The sequence below is a fragment of the Lates calcarifer genome, linkage group LG12, assembly GCF_001640805.2.
Source record: "Lates calcarifer isolate ASB-BC8 linkage group LG12, TLL_Latcal_v3, whole genome shotgun sequence".
In the NCBI taxonomy this organism is placed as follows: Eukaryota; Metazoa; Chordata; class Actinopteri; family Centropomidae; genus Lates; species Lates calcarifer.
The window spans coordinates 23,679,281-23,698,654 of record NC_066844.1 but is presented as its reverse complement, the minus strand read 5'-3'; the positions used below and the strand labels follow the sequence as shown (position 1 = coordinate 23,698,654).

The 19,374-nt window shown below is 40.6% G+C and overlaps 1 protein-coding gene across 3 annotated transcripts in view; it reads left to right on the top strand.

Moving 5' to 3' along the window:
- bsnb (bassoon (presynaptic cytomatrix protein) b) overlaps positions 1 to 19,374 on the top strand; it is a 62,524-nt gene continuing 43,150 nt past the window's right edge. For all 3 annotated transcript variants that reach the window (XM_051074561.1, XM_018685796.2, XM_018685795.2), the window contains exons 1-2: positions 1 to 380; positions 8,658 to 9,048. In XM_051074561.1, the coding sequence (XP_050930518.1) occupies positions 202 to 380; positions 8,658 to 9,048 (570 nt within the window). In that variant the 5' untranslated portion in view covers positions 1 to 201. The remainder of the gene's footprint in view (positions 381 to 8,657; positions 9,049 to 19,374) is intronic.

Here is a 19,374-nt window from a genome sequence, read left to right as displayed (position 1 = left end):
CGTACGGGCCACTCAAGTTCCCACCCATTGCGTCAGCGCGCTCCCTCGCCCTCTCCGTCAGCGCGCGTGCTCCGTGCGGGATGCTGAATTGTAGGTGATGATGGCGGAAGGGGAGCAGCGCTGAGTTTCATCTGAGTTTTTACCACAGCTGTAGAACCACCTACAACATCGTTTCTCTCCGTCGACACCTATCCCGAGGCGATGGGGAACGAGGCTAGTATGGAAGGGGAGGGACAGGCGGGACAGCCCGGCCCCGCCGTCCCTGCAGCAGGGGCTCCGGCTTCCATTTCAGCACCACCGGACTCCGGACAGCTCATCAAGCCCAGCAATGGAGCGCCAGCCGGAGGAAGTGGGGCTGGACCCGGGCCGGGGATTAACAGGTAGCCGCTATAGCTAGGACGCTTCTCCGTCAAACTGTAGGGAGAAATCAGGGAGACTACACGGCAGCGTGGCGTGTACCGTACATCTGTACGATGTGGAGCGTAGATATAGGCTCAAGCGACTGCGTGGAGATAGACTTGAATGGGTGCTTAATTATTTATTTCAATATCCTTGTCAACACAATTCACCACCCCTTTTGAGACCCATTTTTGCGTTTTGGCAGCACCACCCTATTAGTCAACGCCAGTTTGGGTCGAAGTCAAATTTAATATGCAACGCTTTCGATGTAGAATCAATAATACGTAAATATAGCTTTCAGACGGTTCAACAAGAATTTCTACGCCCGTTTTCACGGTGTCTGTCCTGAGGCATCAGTAGCTAAGTATCATGAATGAAAGAGCGACATTTTTCCCCTCGTAGTGAGGCAGTGCCAAGTGAATATGAACACTTGGAGAACGGCTCTGAGAAATATTAATGTCCCCATAGCTTCAGGTGATAAATAAATTAGAAACGTAAATGATGCAAAGTGCACTGGAGCTCACGTTGGAGAGACCAGTCGGTTCCATTTACAGGTTGATTTCCTGAACATGCTTCGACATTAATGCCAGTAAATACAGACTCATTCTGAGAAGAAGGAAAAAAAATCACCTTCCTCCTGGTGAGGAGACGTCTGTATCCTGATGACAGCGCTGTGTAGGATGACAATGCTACCATCAGATATTGCCGGCGTCATTGCGAGCACAGGACCATAACGCATATGCCATAGCTGTCACTTATCAGATCTCAATTCAAATCAATATGCAGCCAGTGGAAATTGTTTTTCACCGCCGTCAACTGCACAGAAAAGGGCTCTTTCTTCTGCAAGAGTGGTGTTGCATCTCTCCATAAGAGATCCAGACTGAGCCCAGACACATTAACACTGTTATGGTGGACTTATGAAATGAAATATGTGCATTATTTTGGCAGTCATGTATGAAAATATCATTGTTGGCTTGTACTGAAGCAATGTAAGCTGATAAAATACTTGCTTTTTTCAAAAACCAGCCCAGATCATTGGTGCGTAATCACATGTACTGTAGTAGCCTCTAGGTCTGTATTTTTCTGTGTGGGTGTGTGGAAGGGATTACCCTTCCAACAAGATCTGATATTGCCTTAATTACACAGTTCAACAGTTGTAGACCTGAATACAGCACATGCGGGGGCACAGCTGCATCTTGGATTTGCCACACCTGTTTACAGTCTCTTTGTACATGTATTAAAACTGCCATCCAAATAGATTTATAGATCCTTCCAAGTGTTGCATGTTTGGAAATTCAGGCGTTTGTCACATCCATTTTATTGCTTTATTTGTCTCATAACACAAAGCGATTGCAAGGCATAACAGTGAGCTATAGAGATACCAGATACCTTTGATAATGTTTAGTACTGACTGTGTTTATGTTGGGAGAAAGCACTCACTGTTCCTCCTGTATATTCACTGTGGGGCAGGTTTAAAGGCTCATAGCTCCCATGTAACCTCATGATTCTTTTATATCTTGATTTCTCTCTGGTATCCACCCTAAGGTGTCTCATAAAGTGATGGTGAGAGCTGAGAGACTGAGTGTGCTAAGAGACACGTCGAGGGATGGTGAGAGATGGGCAGAGAGTGAGAGAGTATATCATATGGCTTATTAAAATGTTTTTTCTTAAGATCATGGCACATTCAGTCTGGATGTTTTCTTAAAATACTCCAACGCAGAGAACTTGTGAGAGTGTGAGAAACTATGAGAGGGTGGCTGGTGTTGAGACTGTAGATAGGAGACTTTCATCTTAATTAAATTGTGCTGCAGCATTTTATGAATTTTCCTATTAAAGTGAATGTGGGCATAATATGCTATATGTAACCTTATTCAGAAGTGAATTCCATACAGGCCTCTTTTCTCTGTTTTAGATCATATTATATTTTATTCATTGCAGACAAAGAGCTAAATCTGAGTCCATATAGGAGTCCGTGAAGCTAAGGGAGTCACCTTACCCTCCTTCACAGATCACCACAACAGTTGTTCTCTTCTCTAATCATAACAGCTTTGACTAAGTGCACAGTCATCCTGACCTGATGACCATATCTGACAAGCATTCAGAATCGAAAAAAATACTGCCTTGTGCTAAAAACAAGCTCCACATATTTCCTATGTTTACAACAATGTGCTCAGTATGCTGCTGTCATATTGTTGTCTTATTGTTTTCTGTTTAGCACATGATGACCTGGACTTGCTCTGCCATGTAATATCATATGCTAGCAAATGCTAACAGGGGGATACCTTATTCCGTCTGCTCAACACATGCCACTGAAGTTAGGTTTTTTCAAATAATATAAATCATTAAGTAACATGAATCAAATCAGAAAGCCAATACAGATGCAAACAAAACTACAGTCCATCAAAACCCATGAAAATAATGGATACAGTCATTTTTTTAGACACAGTGTACAAACAGTATGTCTTCATAATTAATTTACCTTCAGCAATGAAAGCACTGTGCACTATGTAGGGTACACATACCAAATGGTTATCACAACTCAAACAAATAATGCAAAAGCTGTTCTCATTATTTATGACACTATCACAGCTGCAGGATACAGAAAATGTCTATTTCTGAGACGTTGACAGGGTAGCATTGTTGTCCAGATGTCCAAATGTAGACACCACACTTCAGTTTAAAAGATATCCGGTACTGAAGCTCGTGAAAGCTAATTTAGAGCACTTTTGCTCTTTTGTTCTAAGTTTGTAACGTGCATATACAGCACGACAGCTGGAATTTTGTGCTACATGCTGGAACTCATGCAAGAAATGCTTGTATTGAATGATTATTTGCTATATGTACTGTAGCTGGTGAAGCTGACTAAAGCAGTGCAACATACCTCCTCAGTACCACTCACAATTACACACTGTAGTTTGTCCACGTCAGATATCCTGGGACTGAGCTGTACTGACGCTGAGCTCTGCCCAATCACTATGTGCCGGGACAAACACATTGGTTGGTGTAGGTGGAAGCAGCCACATGCTTGCGCCTCTCATGTATTACCATTACATTTGAGTCACAGAGCTAATCTTCTGATTTTCCAAGAAATATATACCTGGTAATCTTTGAAAACCTCCAAAGGTCATTTAACAACACTTACTGCTGCTCTGAAGATTTTCCAGAATCTTCAAAGACTCTTTTAATCATCTGGATAAAAAAAATGTCTGTTGCATCATAAAAAGATTTTTTTAACCTGTTTCTCAAGTTGCAACTAATCTAGGCAGCCAGAAACAACAGATGTCCTTGCTCTTTCTGTAAAGCACGATCATGATTAATATGTTATTTTGTGTGAAAATAAAACATAATGGAATGAAGCATCAATGTGTACCAACATGACTGATAATAACAGTTTGGTAATGATAAATTCTTTTGGTTCATGTTGTACAAATTGAGCAAGGACATGTCTTTCCCAGTGATGGACTTTGTTTTGATTTGGGAAAAGTTAAAAAAATCTTTTTTGTCTACAGTGAATGGAATATTTTTTCATCCAGATGGTGTGAAGAGTCTTTGAGGATTCAGATCAGTGGCAAGAGCTGTTGAACAGCCTTCTGGGTTTTTCAAAGTTCATGGTTTATATTTTTACACAAATGAAGCATTCGTAGCTCAGTGACTTTATTGGTAAAAAATAATATAAACTGGGGTTTTGGTGCACCCTGCCTCTCATTTGAATGACACTAGAACAATCACAATAAAACAAAACTCAGCTGGAACACACAGTGTGTGTTCTGTTTTTGAGATCACTGTTTAAGGGCCACTTGTTGTGATTTTGATGTAGCCTACTTCATGTGACAAGCCCTTTGTGATGCACTGCAGGTGGGAGATTTAAAGTTTCAGCACTACAGCTGCTGCATTTTCATCTGATCAGAATGATGGGGAAAATATTGTCTCTCCAGTAAGCTCTCTTTTAACCATGTCTCAGCTCCTCATCAGTTATTTTTTGAAGACTTGCCAAGTCTGTCCAAATGATGTGAAATGATGAAACGTCTGCAAATAACAGGAACACGAAGTACTGTGGCATTACAGTACCATCCACCTCTGTCAGAGACACTGTAATAATTAGTGCATTTTGTAGCAGTCTTGATCTGGGAGTTTGTCTCTCGCACATGTCTGGCTAATTGAAAAATTAGTTACATTAGTTAGTTGTGTGAATGTAGCACAGAGTAGGCTGTTTGCTGTTTGCTGCTTAATATCTGAAAGCTAGCAAGAATACATTTGTCATAATTTTTGACAGAAATTACTTGAACATGTGTCACATCCCCTTTGTTCCACTATGACCCTGGTAATGGGAGCTTATAAAAAGCACTTGAACAGAAAACCTCTAGTTTGAACCCGCTTAATGAAAACAACAGTGCTAGTGCTAGCTGTGCAGACATTGCATGGATTTTATGGATTTGCGCCACCTGATGCCTTTAACATGGAGTTGGCCATTGAAAGCAAATTGCGCATTTGAACATGTGCAAGTCTGATGCATCTGCTACCTTTCTGCTTTGACCTTTAAATGTAACTAAATGGACAGCACCAGATAGATTTCACTCAGAAACCTCAGTTACCCAGTTTCATTTCCAGTGGACAGGGGTATAAATCAATGAGAAACATATAGCATCTCCATTATAGGGATACTGATACAGATATACTGTATCCAGCTAAAATTAAGTACATGCCTATCAGATAATTTCCCCTATAGCAAGGGACATCAGTGCAAGGCTTCTTTTGTTTATTTGAAGAATGTACATATTTTATTTGTAAAGTGTTTGTTAATTGTTTACTTGCAATGCTCTTTATTGTTTAGTAAGCCATTTAAAATGATGAGTAGGCACTTTGTAGCAGCCAATGCTTTGATTAATCCACTCAGAATTGGTATTGTCAGTAAACGCGTCGTCTGGGTGCACCACCTCTGGAGGATACTAGAGAAATGGGCACACTTGGCTGCTGCTATTTTACTGAACGTAGCTTTGATTTGATTTTGACAGAATGTTCTCTGTATTCAAATTGAAAATGGATTTAAACAGTAGATTTTGATCAAAAGTCACAGGCTTGCACACATCAGCGGCTCTTATTATATTGGATATTTTTGCAAAAAGGGAAGGAATTTGTTTTGTCTGTGTGTGTTAAATGACCAGATATTTAGTATATCCATCCCTGCTGTGGATACACTCTCCTTACTCTGCCACTGAGAAATGGCTTGTCAGGTGCCACTTGTTCTGGCTGACAGTGCAGATAAAGTCTGTTCAAAACATTATGTCCACTGTATGCTTGTTAGCATACAACTGGAGAATATATACACTATCTTTTAAAGGAATAGTTTGATATACCCTAATTTGCTTTCTAGCTGAGAGTTAACTGAGAGGATCAATCCCACTCTCGTTGCTGTCCAGTAAATATGAAGCTACAGCCAGCTGTCAGTTAGCTTAGCTTAGCGTAAGCACTGGAAACTGGGGAAAACAGCTAGCCTGGCTCTGTCCAAAGGACACAAAATTTGCCTACCAGCACCTCTGAAAATCTGTGCAAAACAGGAAGTTTAAAAGGTGTGTACTCACAAGTGCATGGCCTGGGAGCAGAGGTGTCGGTAGGTGGACTTTGTTATCTTTGTACACAGCCAGATCAGCTGTTTCTAGTCTTTGTGCTAAGCTAAGCTAACCAGCTGGTGCCTGTAACTGTATATTTACTCAATAGACTGGAGATTGGTATCAATCTTCTCAGCAAACACTCTGCAAGAGAGCAAATAAGTACATTTCCCAAAAACTATTCCTTGTAGATTGATGTCCTTCAGTTGCTGTGTTAATTAGTGTGCGCTACGTGTTGACTTTTTCAGCTGTTACACTGGGATACTGTCACTTGTATTATTGAGGCTGTGTAGAGAATCTAACTCCTTCTGCTTCCTTGCGATAGGACGTTTCACATGCAGCTCCAATTACAAAAGATTGGCAGCTTACAAACTCCTTCACTATCCACTTTGTGATAAAGCAAACAACTTGTAGTGCTTTAGACACAAAACCACAAGTTGTTCTCAGTGGACCTCCAATTGCTGATGGATGAGAATATCTAAAGAAATCTTTTGAAAAGGTGTCTTCGTGTTGAAAGTTTTCTTTTGAGTCTCATTAAGCCATGCCCGAGGCATTGCATAAATCACAAGAGACTCTACTTAGTGCCCTTGCTTTTCAAGTGATAATTATTATGTGAAACTATAGCCTATCTCGTGAGGACACTGGATAGATTTAGACTTTAGTTGTCTACCCAGTGTGTCAATGGTCTGTAGCTTTAGCATTGTCCTCAAAGGTCCACTTTAGCCTCAAACAGATTGAGAGCAGTGGCCAATGCACTGTTAGGACTGTGCTGAATCTCAAATGTTAATGGTGCAGCGAAGGTTTGAAAAGTGCAAGTTTTTCCTGTTGGGCTCACTACGGTGAACACAGGATTGCTGCGGAGAGAGGTTAGAGTCATCGCTCAAGTCATCGGCAGTGACTCACAACTGCGAACATGCTCTGTTTTAATTCCTTTACTCCCCCTTTATTTCCACCTTTCTCTCACTGTGGATGCAGGGCTGCTGCTGAGACTGTCTTTGAAGATGACGGGCATGACAAAACAAGGTCTAAGTTGTTATGACAGTGGAAATCCTCCATTCCCATTTAACGATTGGCACTAATGCCCGTGGGCCAGAGTGAGTGAGAAAACCAAAAGTTTACAATACTGTTGTCTGATACACTACCTTTATTCCCCTCTAAACATAACTGAGGCCAGAACACAACAGCTTCAGAGAGTGTAAACAAGCTACAAGGAGCACTTCACAGAAAGTGATAGAGGCAATATAAAATATTCAGCAGCTACCTCTCTGTTGGCCAATGTTTTGAGTAGTCTGATATCACATCATGAACAACAGTAAAATCTTTTAATGGTATGTGGATCCAGAGCATCTCGGAGCTGAAGGGTTCCAAAATATACCACTCAAGAAGAAGTACTGTTGCTTGTTGAAATTAAGTTACTGGTATAAAAACCTACTTAAGAACACATTAAATGCAACTCATTAAAAATATATACTTCAAAAGGTATATGCTACATTTTATATTTAGCGACTGTGCAGTGCTAAAATATTACGAGGTCTACAAACTATGTTGCTTTAATAACAAAGCTCCAAAATTCACTGATGTTCCTGTTCCATTTTCATCATTTCCCTTAATCACTAACTCCATCTTTCCCCTACTTACCTTGTTACTCACCTACTCACCATTCTTCTCCCATCAACCTCCTCAGTCTTGCCCTCAATCACCCCAAAAGCTTGCTGTGATTCCGTTTTGCAGTGAGTGTTACTGCTGATGTAAATGCAGGTTGACAAAAGAAAAATTGAGCTGAAAATAAGAAACCCTTGAAAATATTGCGCAAGTGCCTGCAAAAGCTAATCAGTCTCATTTAGATTAATAAATGTAATATGCTCCATTTGAACTTGAGCGTGAGCTTTTAATTGAATACTCTGACTTGATTATAGAGGGGCTTGCTTCATTGTCCAAAGAATGGAAAGTTTGGGATGATGTCAGTGAAATGTGTGTCGTGATTAAGGAACTGTTGTGGGCCGAGGAAATTTCCACTACGTGTGTTTGTAACTTTGTGCTCGTACGAGACTGAGAAAGAGAGAATAGGGTTCGAGGATTCAAGGGCTTTGTCTGTCAGATACACAGTATGTGCAGTGAAATGTAGCATGGCATATTGTACTAAAAGACTACTGTAGAAAATGATTGGTAAAAAAATACAAGGGATTAAAATTCTAAGATAAGAAATGATATGTAAAAATGTATATATGGCCAAAATGTAGAGAAACTATATAATAAATATGATAAATATACATACAGTATATAAAACTAACTGCAGCTGCTTTAGGACGTTCTAATGTTATTTTATATTGAGCATGAGTGTTCAGTCTTGGAAATGGTCATTTGATCAAATAATCTAAACGCACGATCCATTTACGAGCTTGTCTGGAGTGTTCAACTGCAGCTTCAGACCATTTCCATGACAACAGACTCCATCTGCTGAACAAAGACCATGACGTGACAAGCTGACCTCAAGATTGGATTATTTAGTTAAACTACTTTTATTTTATTTATTTAACGTACAATATATCATAGATGAATTACCTGTACTAGATGGTATCTCTTCAAACTTCTAAACTAGGACCCAGATCTAATGTCCACCTTCTTCTGTGTTCTCTTTACCATCTCTTTTAGATCACTGCCGTCAGACCCAGGACCTAAAGCAGGAGTCCAGAGCGGTCATGGGACAGGGGACAGGTTAGCCTCCCATGACACCCCTCAGCATGCTGCACCGCAAGGAGAGCAGGGCCAGGGTCATGTGGCCAGGAAGAGTCTGCAGGTGGATGTGGGTAGCAGCAGGACCGGGAGGTCCCCTTCTGTGTCCCCGGACCGAGGCAGCGTCCCCACCTCCCCTTACTCCGTGCCTCAGATTGCTCCCATGCCCAGCAGCAAACTGTGCCCCGTCTGCAAAACCACCGACCTGATGGGCACCGGGGATGACAAGCCCAACGTCAACACCTGCACACAGTGCCGCTCCATGGTGTGCAACCAGTGTGGCTTCAACCCCAACCCTCACCTCACAGAGGTAGGAAGTGCTGCCTGACAGATTCACAAGCATAATACCACTGGTGTTTTTTTAATCATCAGATTTTTTTTCCCTCAAATTCTGTACTAGTTTAATCAACAACCGACCTGCTACATAACCTTACAAACATTGGTATGCATCTGAAGTCACCACTGTCACTCCCCCCCTGAGTTACAAACACAGTCTGCATCTGTCATGGTGCATTCACATGGAAAACAAAAACATCTAAAACGCTGCTAAAATGGTGGAGGAAAAAAAAAGCTGTTGTGCAATCGACTGAACAAACAGATTCTGAATGAATTCAGGCATGTGTTTTTGTACATGCTGCCCAAAGGCTAAAAGGAACAGAGGGAATGGGGTGGCTGTGTAACCAAGCACATGGTTTTCTGAATGAAAAATGAAATAAATCTAAATATTTTACACACCTGTCTGCAGACAGCCAGGCTATCCTTAAAAGTCCTTGTGATTTTGATCAGACTGACAATTTCTGGTTTTATTTTTTCTTAGCTTTATGCCTTCAGGCTTTGGTGTAACCTTATTCCCCCAGCGTGGAGAATATATGACTCACATATTTATATTGAGTGTCTGGTACACCGTATAGATTGCTGTTGATTCTGACAGCTACCCATTTGCTTTTCTACCAGCTGTATAACAGCTCTACCCGTGCACAGCATCCATAGGTGTTGGTGAGAGAGTTGCTATCATGAGAAATTGACTTCAGTGTGTACCTTACATCTGCAGTATCTTAAGTACATTAACAGGACTACAGAGGCTGTTACAGTGGATGATTCAGGTGCTACATTTTAGTTTAATTTATCCTGCAGTAATTATTTCACTTTGACATTTGTGATTAATGTCGGTGATGACTAATGTTTTCAAGTTGGCCATGACTGGCTCACAGGCTGAACTGCACCAGCTGAATGGGAGTCAGGATGTGAATTAGTCGCATGCTGGTTGAGAGCTGTGAACTTCTAGTTCTCGCCATTGTTCAGCTTGATTGATGAAGTGTGTAATGATCTGGTGGACTGATGATCTTTCATCCCCAAAGACCTGGTTATCACTCAATTCTTTGCTGAAGTGTCCAGTAATATATTGGTCACTTCCTATTAGCTGTAATGAATCATAGGCCCTTATCGTCAGCAAGCTCACACATTCTTTCATAGCTGATGTTACACAGTAAATGTACATAGTGCTTGAGCAAAGCTATATCCATCCTTTCTGACAGGAACTAGTGAGCATCCAAATCATGCCCAGAGCCTCTCCTCTCCCCAAACAAAGCTTTTTATAACACCACTGAGCGCGGCACAACACATTTCCCCATCATTCACAATCATTCATATGCATCTAAACATTCATCACTGTTAACAGGTAGATGAGGAAGCCTATTGCCTTCATCCTAAAATAAATCACTTGCCTAATTTGAATTAGGCTATGCTTCACTGTTATTGTGAGTCAAGTGTGGCTGTGTCATCTGTCACAAAGTTTCACATCAACTCCAGTGAGTCATGTTGCAAATTGCAGCCAAGATGCAATGTCAGTTAAGCTGGCCTTCAGGCTATCAGGAGTAACTGCCGGCTGAGCAAATACAAGACTATAGGGAGTAAATGTTTAGTTTTTTGAAGTATAAATGTGTGTATGTTATGGGTGTGTGGAAGCTTGGGCACATGCATGCATGAGTGCATATTTGTGTGTACAAGGAGGGCGGCTCTGCAAAAATTGTAAAGAGGAAGCTGTGGGAGATGGAGGGACTAGAAAGAAATGCGTGGACCAAAGTGGAGACAGACAGTAAAGAATAGATCATGGCAGGGAGTGACGGAGAGCATGGCAGTAAAGAGAACAGCGGAGGTGGATGTTATGGGTATTTTTCAGCTCAGCCTTGGTGAGCTTGTCAGATGCTGACAGAGAGAGAGACACGGAGGGAAAACGCTCAGCCTCTGGAGACCTGAAGATTTACCCCCCTAACCTACTTAGCATGGATTGGGCCTTTGCCTCACTGCAGCATATCTAACACAGCCTTATCACCCATCACTGAAATTGATGATGGCCACGTTGTTTGCCGATCAAGGTGACGACTGGAATTACGATTGCAGTGATGGCGTGGACAGACCATGGCAAGGAAGTTGAAGTTCTTCCTGAGCAGGAACAGACATTGTTATATTTGTAGACAAAAGACATGGTATTTCATGGAGACACAAATCCTAGTTATAGTCTGACCTTTTTATAATAAAGTGTAGACAGACTTTCTGGATTTTGTAGGATTTAATATTTGTTTTCATTTGTACATCTGGTGTTTTGACAGAAAAATCACCTGTGGCATTTTGTCGTAAAAGCAGCCCCTCATTTATTGCAGCTCCGGGATTAGTCTCTTGATGACAACACAAGCTCAGTCCAGGTTCACGTCCTGCTTTGTACGAGATGGGTCTCTGTTTACAAATAGTTTTAGAGACACTGATTGATCTGACCCAGATTACAGGGATAATATGTGCAAAATCTGTTATTGAAGAGGATTTCCCCTCAAATTACAGAAAGATGGCAGTGCTGATTAAAGTGTTGATAACCGGGGGCGATTCCATATTTGGATATTTTAAATTATGCTTATTCACTACAAAGTCCCAAATGGTATCTTCTGTTCAGAATCAAAAGTATAAACTAGATCAGTCTCAACGTTTAGCAAGAATCTCTCTTGTCAGTCAAATTTCTCATAAAGACATTCCCCGCTCATGTAGGATTGTTTGAGGAACGATAATAATTGTTGAAATGCAAGTCAGAGCTGTGTTAAACAACCTGGAGATGGGAATGCAATTTAGAGAGATGGTAAACAGTGAGCAACAAATGGGTGTAATATGCCACAGTCTGTTACAGGGCTGTCAGTCAAGCTGAGAAGACGAGCTTTATTTAGAGATGTAGGCTGGGAATTGAGACGCACAAGCAATCGTACGCGTGACCTTGCATGTATGTGTGCGCGTGTGAGCATTTTATGACGTAGGTGACACCAAGATGAAAAAAAACCCCTCTGGGTTTGAAAAAAAAGATAAAGTAAGGAAGGAGGTGTTCGATTAAAAAGATTGCGATGAAAGAGGAAAGGCAGACAGAGTCAGAGGAACGAGACAGTCAAAGACAGACTCGGAGACAGAGAATAAAACAACAGAGAGCAAGAGCTCAGAGAGATAGTGAAAGTACCACAGACACCCTTCCACCCCTCCCAACAGTGTTCTCCCACCATCATACAGGAGAACATCTGCTTTATAATTGGTCCAATTTCTATTTATAGATCCTACCCTCCTTCTGTCTGCAGCGATGGCCCGGTCCTGAGAAGCCACAGCTGAGAGAAAGCGGGGGAGAGAGAGAGAGAGAGAGAGCAACGTGGTAGCAGGAGGAGACAGAACAGGAGAGAAAAGCATCATCATAAATTAACCATAATAGTCAGAGTGTTCATACTAACGCTATGCAACACTGCACTGATTCAGCGCCGCAATAGAAAAACACAAAATATAGCAACAAATAAAAAAATAATTCCGGGGCACTTTTGAAAACAAAAACCTTTTTCTTCATGCAGTCTGGCATGCTCCTCTGTGATGAAGGCATCAGCATCGCCAAAAACACTCTGGAGATGGATTTGAAAAACACTCTTTGAGGAAGTCATGAAATGATGACTTTTTAATGCTTTTGTGCAAAGAGTTCCTTGGAACTGCCTCTTTTTCTTTTCACCAACAATCCCACAAGCTGTGGAACAGTTTTAACAAATGCTCCCACACAAAAGACTCTGAAGAAGCACTCTATATATCTCTTCCTCCTCGTCCAAAATATATCAAGTAGGTGGCCACAGTTGACAGTTGCACTAGACAGATTTAGCAGCTAAACCAAAAACATCGATATCTAGTTTGCCTTCAAAATGTAGTATTTCACAAATTAAATTGCCAACCATGATTAGACAAATTAGTATTTTGTTAGTATAGATACTTTTATCTAAAATGTGTTAATATTTTGTAACTTAAAGCTGCACTAATTAAAAGTGTGATATTAGAAATGGATCACATGACTACATGTAGAGTCAAAGTAGTATTATCACTCCTTTTTGCAGTTCCTCTCAGCTTTATAAAGCATTTCAGCATCTTTCGTGTCATTGTTTTGGATTTATGGCCTGCAACTTGAATGTTTTGGTTGTCCTCCTCCTTTCATCAACCTCGTTTCCAGATGCAGCAGGCAGCTGTTTTCAGCAAAAAGATAACACCCAGTAATAGCATCTGCCCAGCACCAAACAGCAGTCAGACAAAGTTAGTGACTAGCTGGTGAACATGGCAGAGCATTTAGCAATTAGAGAGACAGATATTTCCCTCAGGGGTTAGAAAACCAAAACAGAGCTACAAGAAGAACTTATATTTGTCAGGTGGCCAGCAGCACAAATATTAGTTTACTAACACATTCACCACAAACAACTTTATTAGGTGATAATATGTTAATGTTGTGTTGGCAGCTTCTTTCACTGCCCCCAAGTGTTCAAAGTACAAAAAAAAAAAAAAAATCTGTTATTGCTGCTTTCAGCTTGTCCTTTAAGGGTAAATTTAGAACTTTGAGTGGAGTCCAGAAATAGTTTTCCACCAATGTTTTTTTGTTAAAGAGGCTTTTTAGCTGTGACTAGTAGCTGGTATGAGTCACACCGGTGGCCAGTCAGTCGAATGATGTCTCAGCCCCCTCCCTCCTGCAAAAACTGCATGTGCAGCTGCGGGATATAGAGTTATAGTAAGATACCTCCATGTTTCTCAGGTAGACACAGGGTGTCTAATCCCAAGGGCTGTAATTGATTTTCTCAAACTGCTACAATAACAGCAACCTGGGAGAACAAACTGTCCATGGTGTCATAAGTAAACATTCTCTTACTTTTTCAAAGTGAACTTGAAGGCAACTTTGTAGGTTGTGAGTGTCTCAGGTAAAGTATTGATCTTAGTGTGAACTTTAACTTGTGATCTCTTCTAAAAGTTTTCTGCTTGCCTCAAACTGAGATCTCCTTGACTTCTTCCTGTATTCACATTGTTTTTACAAGTGACCACAGTTAGATTCCAACATTATCCATGGTCTGATTTTTCGTGACTGAAGGACAAATGATAGCGACATGAAAAATAAATAAAACATAAACTAAAATGATGCGGTCATATTAGTGAAGGATAAGTCCATTATACCTCGAGGGAGCCAGAGCCTACTTTCTAATCCTCTCAAATTAATTCAAATATTTAGCATCAGACATCTCTAATCCCCCTCTAACTTTGCATTATGTGGCACAAGAGATTCAATGGCATTCAGATCTGGCAAAGTGGAAGACAATGAGGTTGTTTTATGGATGTCTCACTAATTCTGGCTTAAGCTTCATGTGTTGAAGTTAAATGTGAGAAAAAGATGGCATAGATGTCCGTCCAAAGTGGGTGATCTTTGTAACATTTAAAGCAGAGAATCAGGGTGCGATTATCTTGAGATTTCACCCTCACATTTCACATGTGGAAATACCATTCTAAATCAGACCCTTGAGGGGGAAAGATTTTGAAAAAAAAAAAAAGTTTCTTCAGGGTTGTATAACTGAATATGGCTGTCTATTCATCTGTTATGCACTCTATTCTTTTGCATATTTCTTTCTAAATTATTCTCACCCTGAAATGGATTGGCTATCTCTCTGAGGCTGAGGTGTTTGCCTGTCTAGAAAATGGTGAAGAAAATGAGTGAATTTACGGAAACGTAATCCTTTTGTTTATGAGACCAACTGCTAGTCATCAAAGGTTTTACAGAGAGAGATGAGCTATTTAATTATTTGTAAGGACAAGTGAGCCATAGTTTCACTCTTGGCTTCCCATCAGTGAGAAAGTAGTGGTCATCCTGCCTGTGTGTGTCATTTGGTGAGTTAGCTGAAGCTGTACCACTTCAGAAAAAGATGAATGCTGTTTTCCCTGTGGCACATATATTCAAATTTTATCATTATGATATAAGTAAAACATAAATATGTAGGAGAGTTATATTTATATATATATATATTAGAGAACAGTCTGACTTCTTAGACGACACCTAATTTGGAAATGAAATGTATAAATTATCTGAATCTATATTAAAGATGCTGGTGTTTGGGTGACAGTGCTTCACACAGTGCACCAGGCTGTTTTCACACACTGGGACTTTAAGTGGACAAACAGTATGAACTGGGTCAGGAATCCAGCTGAGACACTACATGCTGAATTTTGCATATACCAAAATATTTTGCAATGAGAACTGCCAGAAACTAAATCTGGGACGCTGGTTTAATTATTACTCCATAACTCACTGCATTTAAAGTCCCCGACTCACTATAGTCATTTGGGATGTGCTCTCCAGCAAGGAATAATAGGAATCATCACCATTTTGTCAGTCTGTGTCAAAATGTAGGTCCACATGAGCATGTTTAGTTCATTTCTCTAACCTAGCTTCTGTACAGTAAGACATTCTCACTCTCTGAAACATGACAACAATATGGTGATTTGACAGTTATTTTCTATGCAGCTCATAACATAACCAAACTGTATGTGGCATACAATATTTGAGTATCAGCACAGTAGCATCACTATTATACTCTAAATTCCTGTGTGATCTAATGGAATGATTTGTTTGTGTTTTCAGATTGAGAATGATCTATTGCAAGTTTCAAAATCTATAGCATTCTCTATACTTTAAAGCCAGATACAGGATATTTCACACTCCATTTTTAGGCTTCCTGCTATTGTTTAAAAATATACCAACAATCAGGGCTGTACTGTCCACAATTTTCTTCGAGAATTTTTTTGTCAAGTCATTGTATATTTGCTGTGTGGCTGATAAGACCACAAAACTTTTCCTATGCAGCAGATCTTGCTAACATTCTTGCTATGACTAAAGCTGCACAATCTAATGCAATCCAGTACTGATAAAATACATTTATCTGAAATAATGCTTTTTTAAAAAAAAGCTTATGTACTAAATTTTTGTTAGTGTGACTGTGTCAGAGAGGCATGTTTATGGTAATTTTTGCGGTGGTGTATATTATCATTACTATGTTGTTGTCTGTTATCCAATAATAGCTACATTTACAGTAATACACTAGTACAACAACAGCACAAAAAATGCATTACAGCTGAGTAGAGTCGACATCTCTGTGACTCAGTCTCAACAAGAAATGAACATTAAAAGCTTCACAAAGGTAGCAGCACTTATTTTGCAGGGATATGGCATTGCAGTACGTTATACTGTTCTGTGGTTCATTATATTGCTTCCATCTCCTGTATCTTCTATCAAGATTTAATGTTATGCACTACCACTCTGCACTACTTTCAGGCATTCTTAGTAACACTGTAGCTCCCTGCTGTGCCTGACACTGCACCAGCACACCTGGTGAGAGACATTCAATGAGCAGCATGAATAGAAATTTAACCATGATTTTCCTCAAACCACTCATAATTTTTACTACTCTTAACTTTGTTTCGATGAATCTCATTCCCTGCTTGGCAACATTAAGGAGTAAAGCAGATGTGTTATATTGAGATTGTACTTGTGCAGCTGTTTGTAGAGCTGACTGTGTTTGAGTTTGGCAGAGGCAGAGAAGGATAAATTGACAGAGAGAGGGAGAGGGACAGAGAGGGAGAGAGAGGGAGAGAGAGAGGCATTGGGAAGAATTTCAATGTCTTTTGGCCCAATTTGCAAGGAATTGATAAACCGTTGCATTCCAAGCATCCTGATCCCCAAACTGCAGTGCTCAGCTGCTGTACATACTGCATGGTGATACCGCATTGTGATCACTGAGACACAGCTCCTTTCTTTATGTCTGCATCCTTGTTTGGCTGAAGTTTGATTCTGTCTCCAAGCGTGTTCCTGGCCCAGCTTTCCTGGGGAATGATGGACTGCATGATGTCTCACACCTGTCAACAAATGCAAACTAGAGAAGAAAAAATGGGACAATTTGTGCACCTGTGTGATGCATGCAGTGTAACATCCTCTAATACGCATGTATGTGTGTGTGTGTGCGTGTTCACTTAAAGGCCTAATTTGTGATTCAAATGTAAATAATAGTTTTGCCAGGGTTAGAATCTGTGCTCAGTTTAATTTATTCTCAGATCTTTTCAGTGATGGTAAGTAACTAAGTAGATTTACTCAAGTACTGTACATTTTGGGGTACTTGAGAGACATTTTGACTTGACTGACTTGACTTGTAGAAAAAACACAGTATTAATAATAACATCAATGATGACTGTTCTATTTAAATGCCAGTAAGTCAATGAGACAGTGAGCCAAGTAAAAGTAACTAAAATCGAAACAAAATCTGATACAATATTTGCCTATAAAGTTGATATTTCACTTTAAAATGCAGTGAAATGGAAGTGTAGCCCCTCAAATTCCATCTCTGATCAAGACACAGACCTTATACTTATTAGCATCACTTCTAACAATGCTTAGCTATGTTTAAAAAAAAATATTGATTCAGTATTTACTTGCAAAAATGCCAAACTATCCAGTTTTAGCTTCTTGTCAATGTACGGAATTGCTGCTTCTCTCTGACTCATGTGATACTAGGCTAAATAATGTTATCCACATTGGTATACAATTCAAAATGTAAATATATGTGTGAGTGTTGCAATGGATGCTTTGCTCTCATTATTTGATCCATATCCAAGTCTCATGGGTCCTTGCTTCTAAAAGGTTCTATTTCTGGCAGCAAGTTGTTCTTCATGAATCCACAGTGATCGAGCATCCTGCTGGTGAACGCTGAGCTCTCGCAGAATGGTGGGATCCGGTCCCAGCTCATGACCTTTGACGTGCATCATACTATTGTACATACACAAACATGCACACACACACGCATACACCAAGCAGTAATTAGATCCATGCACGAAGGAAAGGCCGGATGGGAGCCATCAAATATGTATAGACGAGATGGGGATGGAGATGGAGGAACAGAGTTAGAGGGAGTGATGTGATGTGAGAAATGCAGATAAGAGGGAGAAATGAAGATGAGTGAAGGAGAACAAGATGGAGGGTTGCAACAGAGAACTGATAGAGAAGGAGGGCAGGAGACAGAGAGTGTGCAGTGCGTTTGTTTTTTTGCTGATACAGATCAGATTTCATAAAGATTCACATGATTGCCTCATAACAAGGGGGATGCAGGGAGGAATGAGATGGAGAGATGAGGCGGAGGCAAGCAGAGACACGATGAAATTGATAAATAGCTGCTTGCCCTCCCCGCAGCTGCTTTCTTTGTTTTTCCGGTTAGTTTTTCCCCTAAAGGCCTTAATATGATTATCCTAACTGTAATTTGGAAAGAAAAAAAAAATCAAGGACAATAACAATGATCGAAAGAGGAGTCTCTGATTGGATGAAGAGTCCCGTGTTGGACGGTGTTGTGTTGCGTTGGTGTTTGCTAATTTCACTGTCCACGTTACTCTGATTGTCCCCAGGGTTCACCTCTGCTCCCGGCTTCTCAGTTTCCCCGATTGACAGTGAAAACCATGAACTCATCACTCCTTATACTGAGGACTGGCTGGGGACCAGGCACCAGGCTAAGATGCTGCTGAGCCTGTGACTTATGCTGTCTACATTGACTGACTGAATGACTGACCGACTGAATGACAGACTTAGAAACAGAGTGAGATCCGCTGTAAGGCAGGCGGAGTTGTTACTAAACATCTTAAGACGGTGAACAGTGCAACATTGAATGAAAATATTAGGATACATACATGAGAGTTTGTTATCAGTGCAAAAACAGCAGGCTGAAAAACAGTGTTTCACTCTCGTGTCTGGCTGAAAAGTTCAACCTTCACACCTCAGACCACACCCAGAGCCACTGATGGGTGTGGTTAAGTAGTGTCCTGGAGTACATCAGTGCTAGAAATTTTAATTTTAATTTTCAGGGACGACTGGCTCAGCCTGAAGAAGTCTCTAACGTATATGATCTTCCTGATTGGTCAACAAGAAGCAGTGTGCAATAGTAGACCTATTGGAAACAACTGAGCAGATCAGTGATGTAGGCCAAGATTCAGAGGTCTAGTGCTAGCTACTGTATTTCTGACTTCACTGGGTCTGAATGTTGCACCTGCAGCCACACCTGATGGTGATATGAGGGCATACTGAACACACCAAGCACATTTCTAGGTCACTTCATGGAGCACTTTAACCACTGGAGGCCAGCAAAATTAGCCCGGTGTGAGACCTCTGAATCACTGCCCAAGGCTCAATTTTCTCAGCAGTTCAAATAGCGAATAATTGTGAATGAATAATGAAGTGCAACGGAATGACAATGCCGTCTGATTATCAAGCTACTGCAAAATAAGATGTTATCAGCTAGGA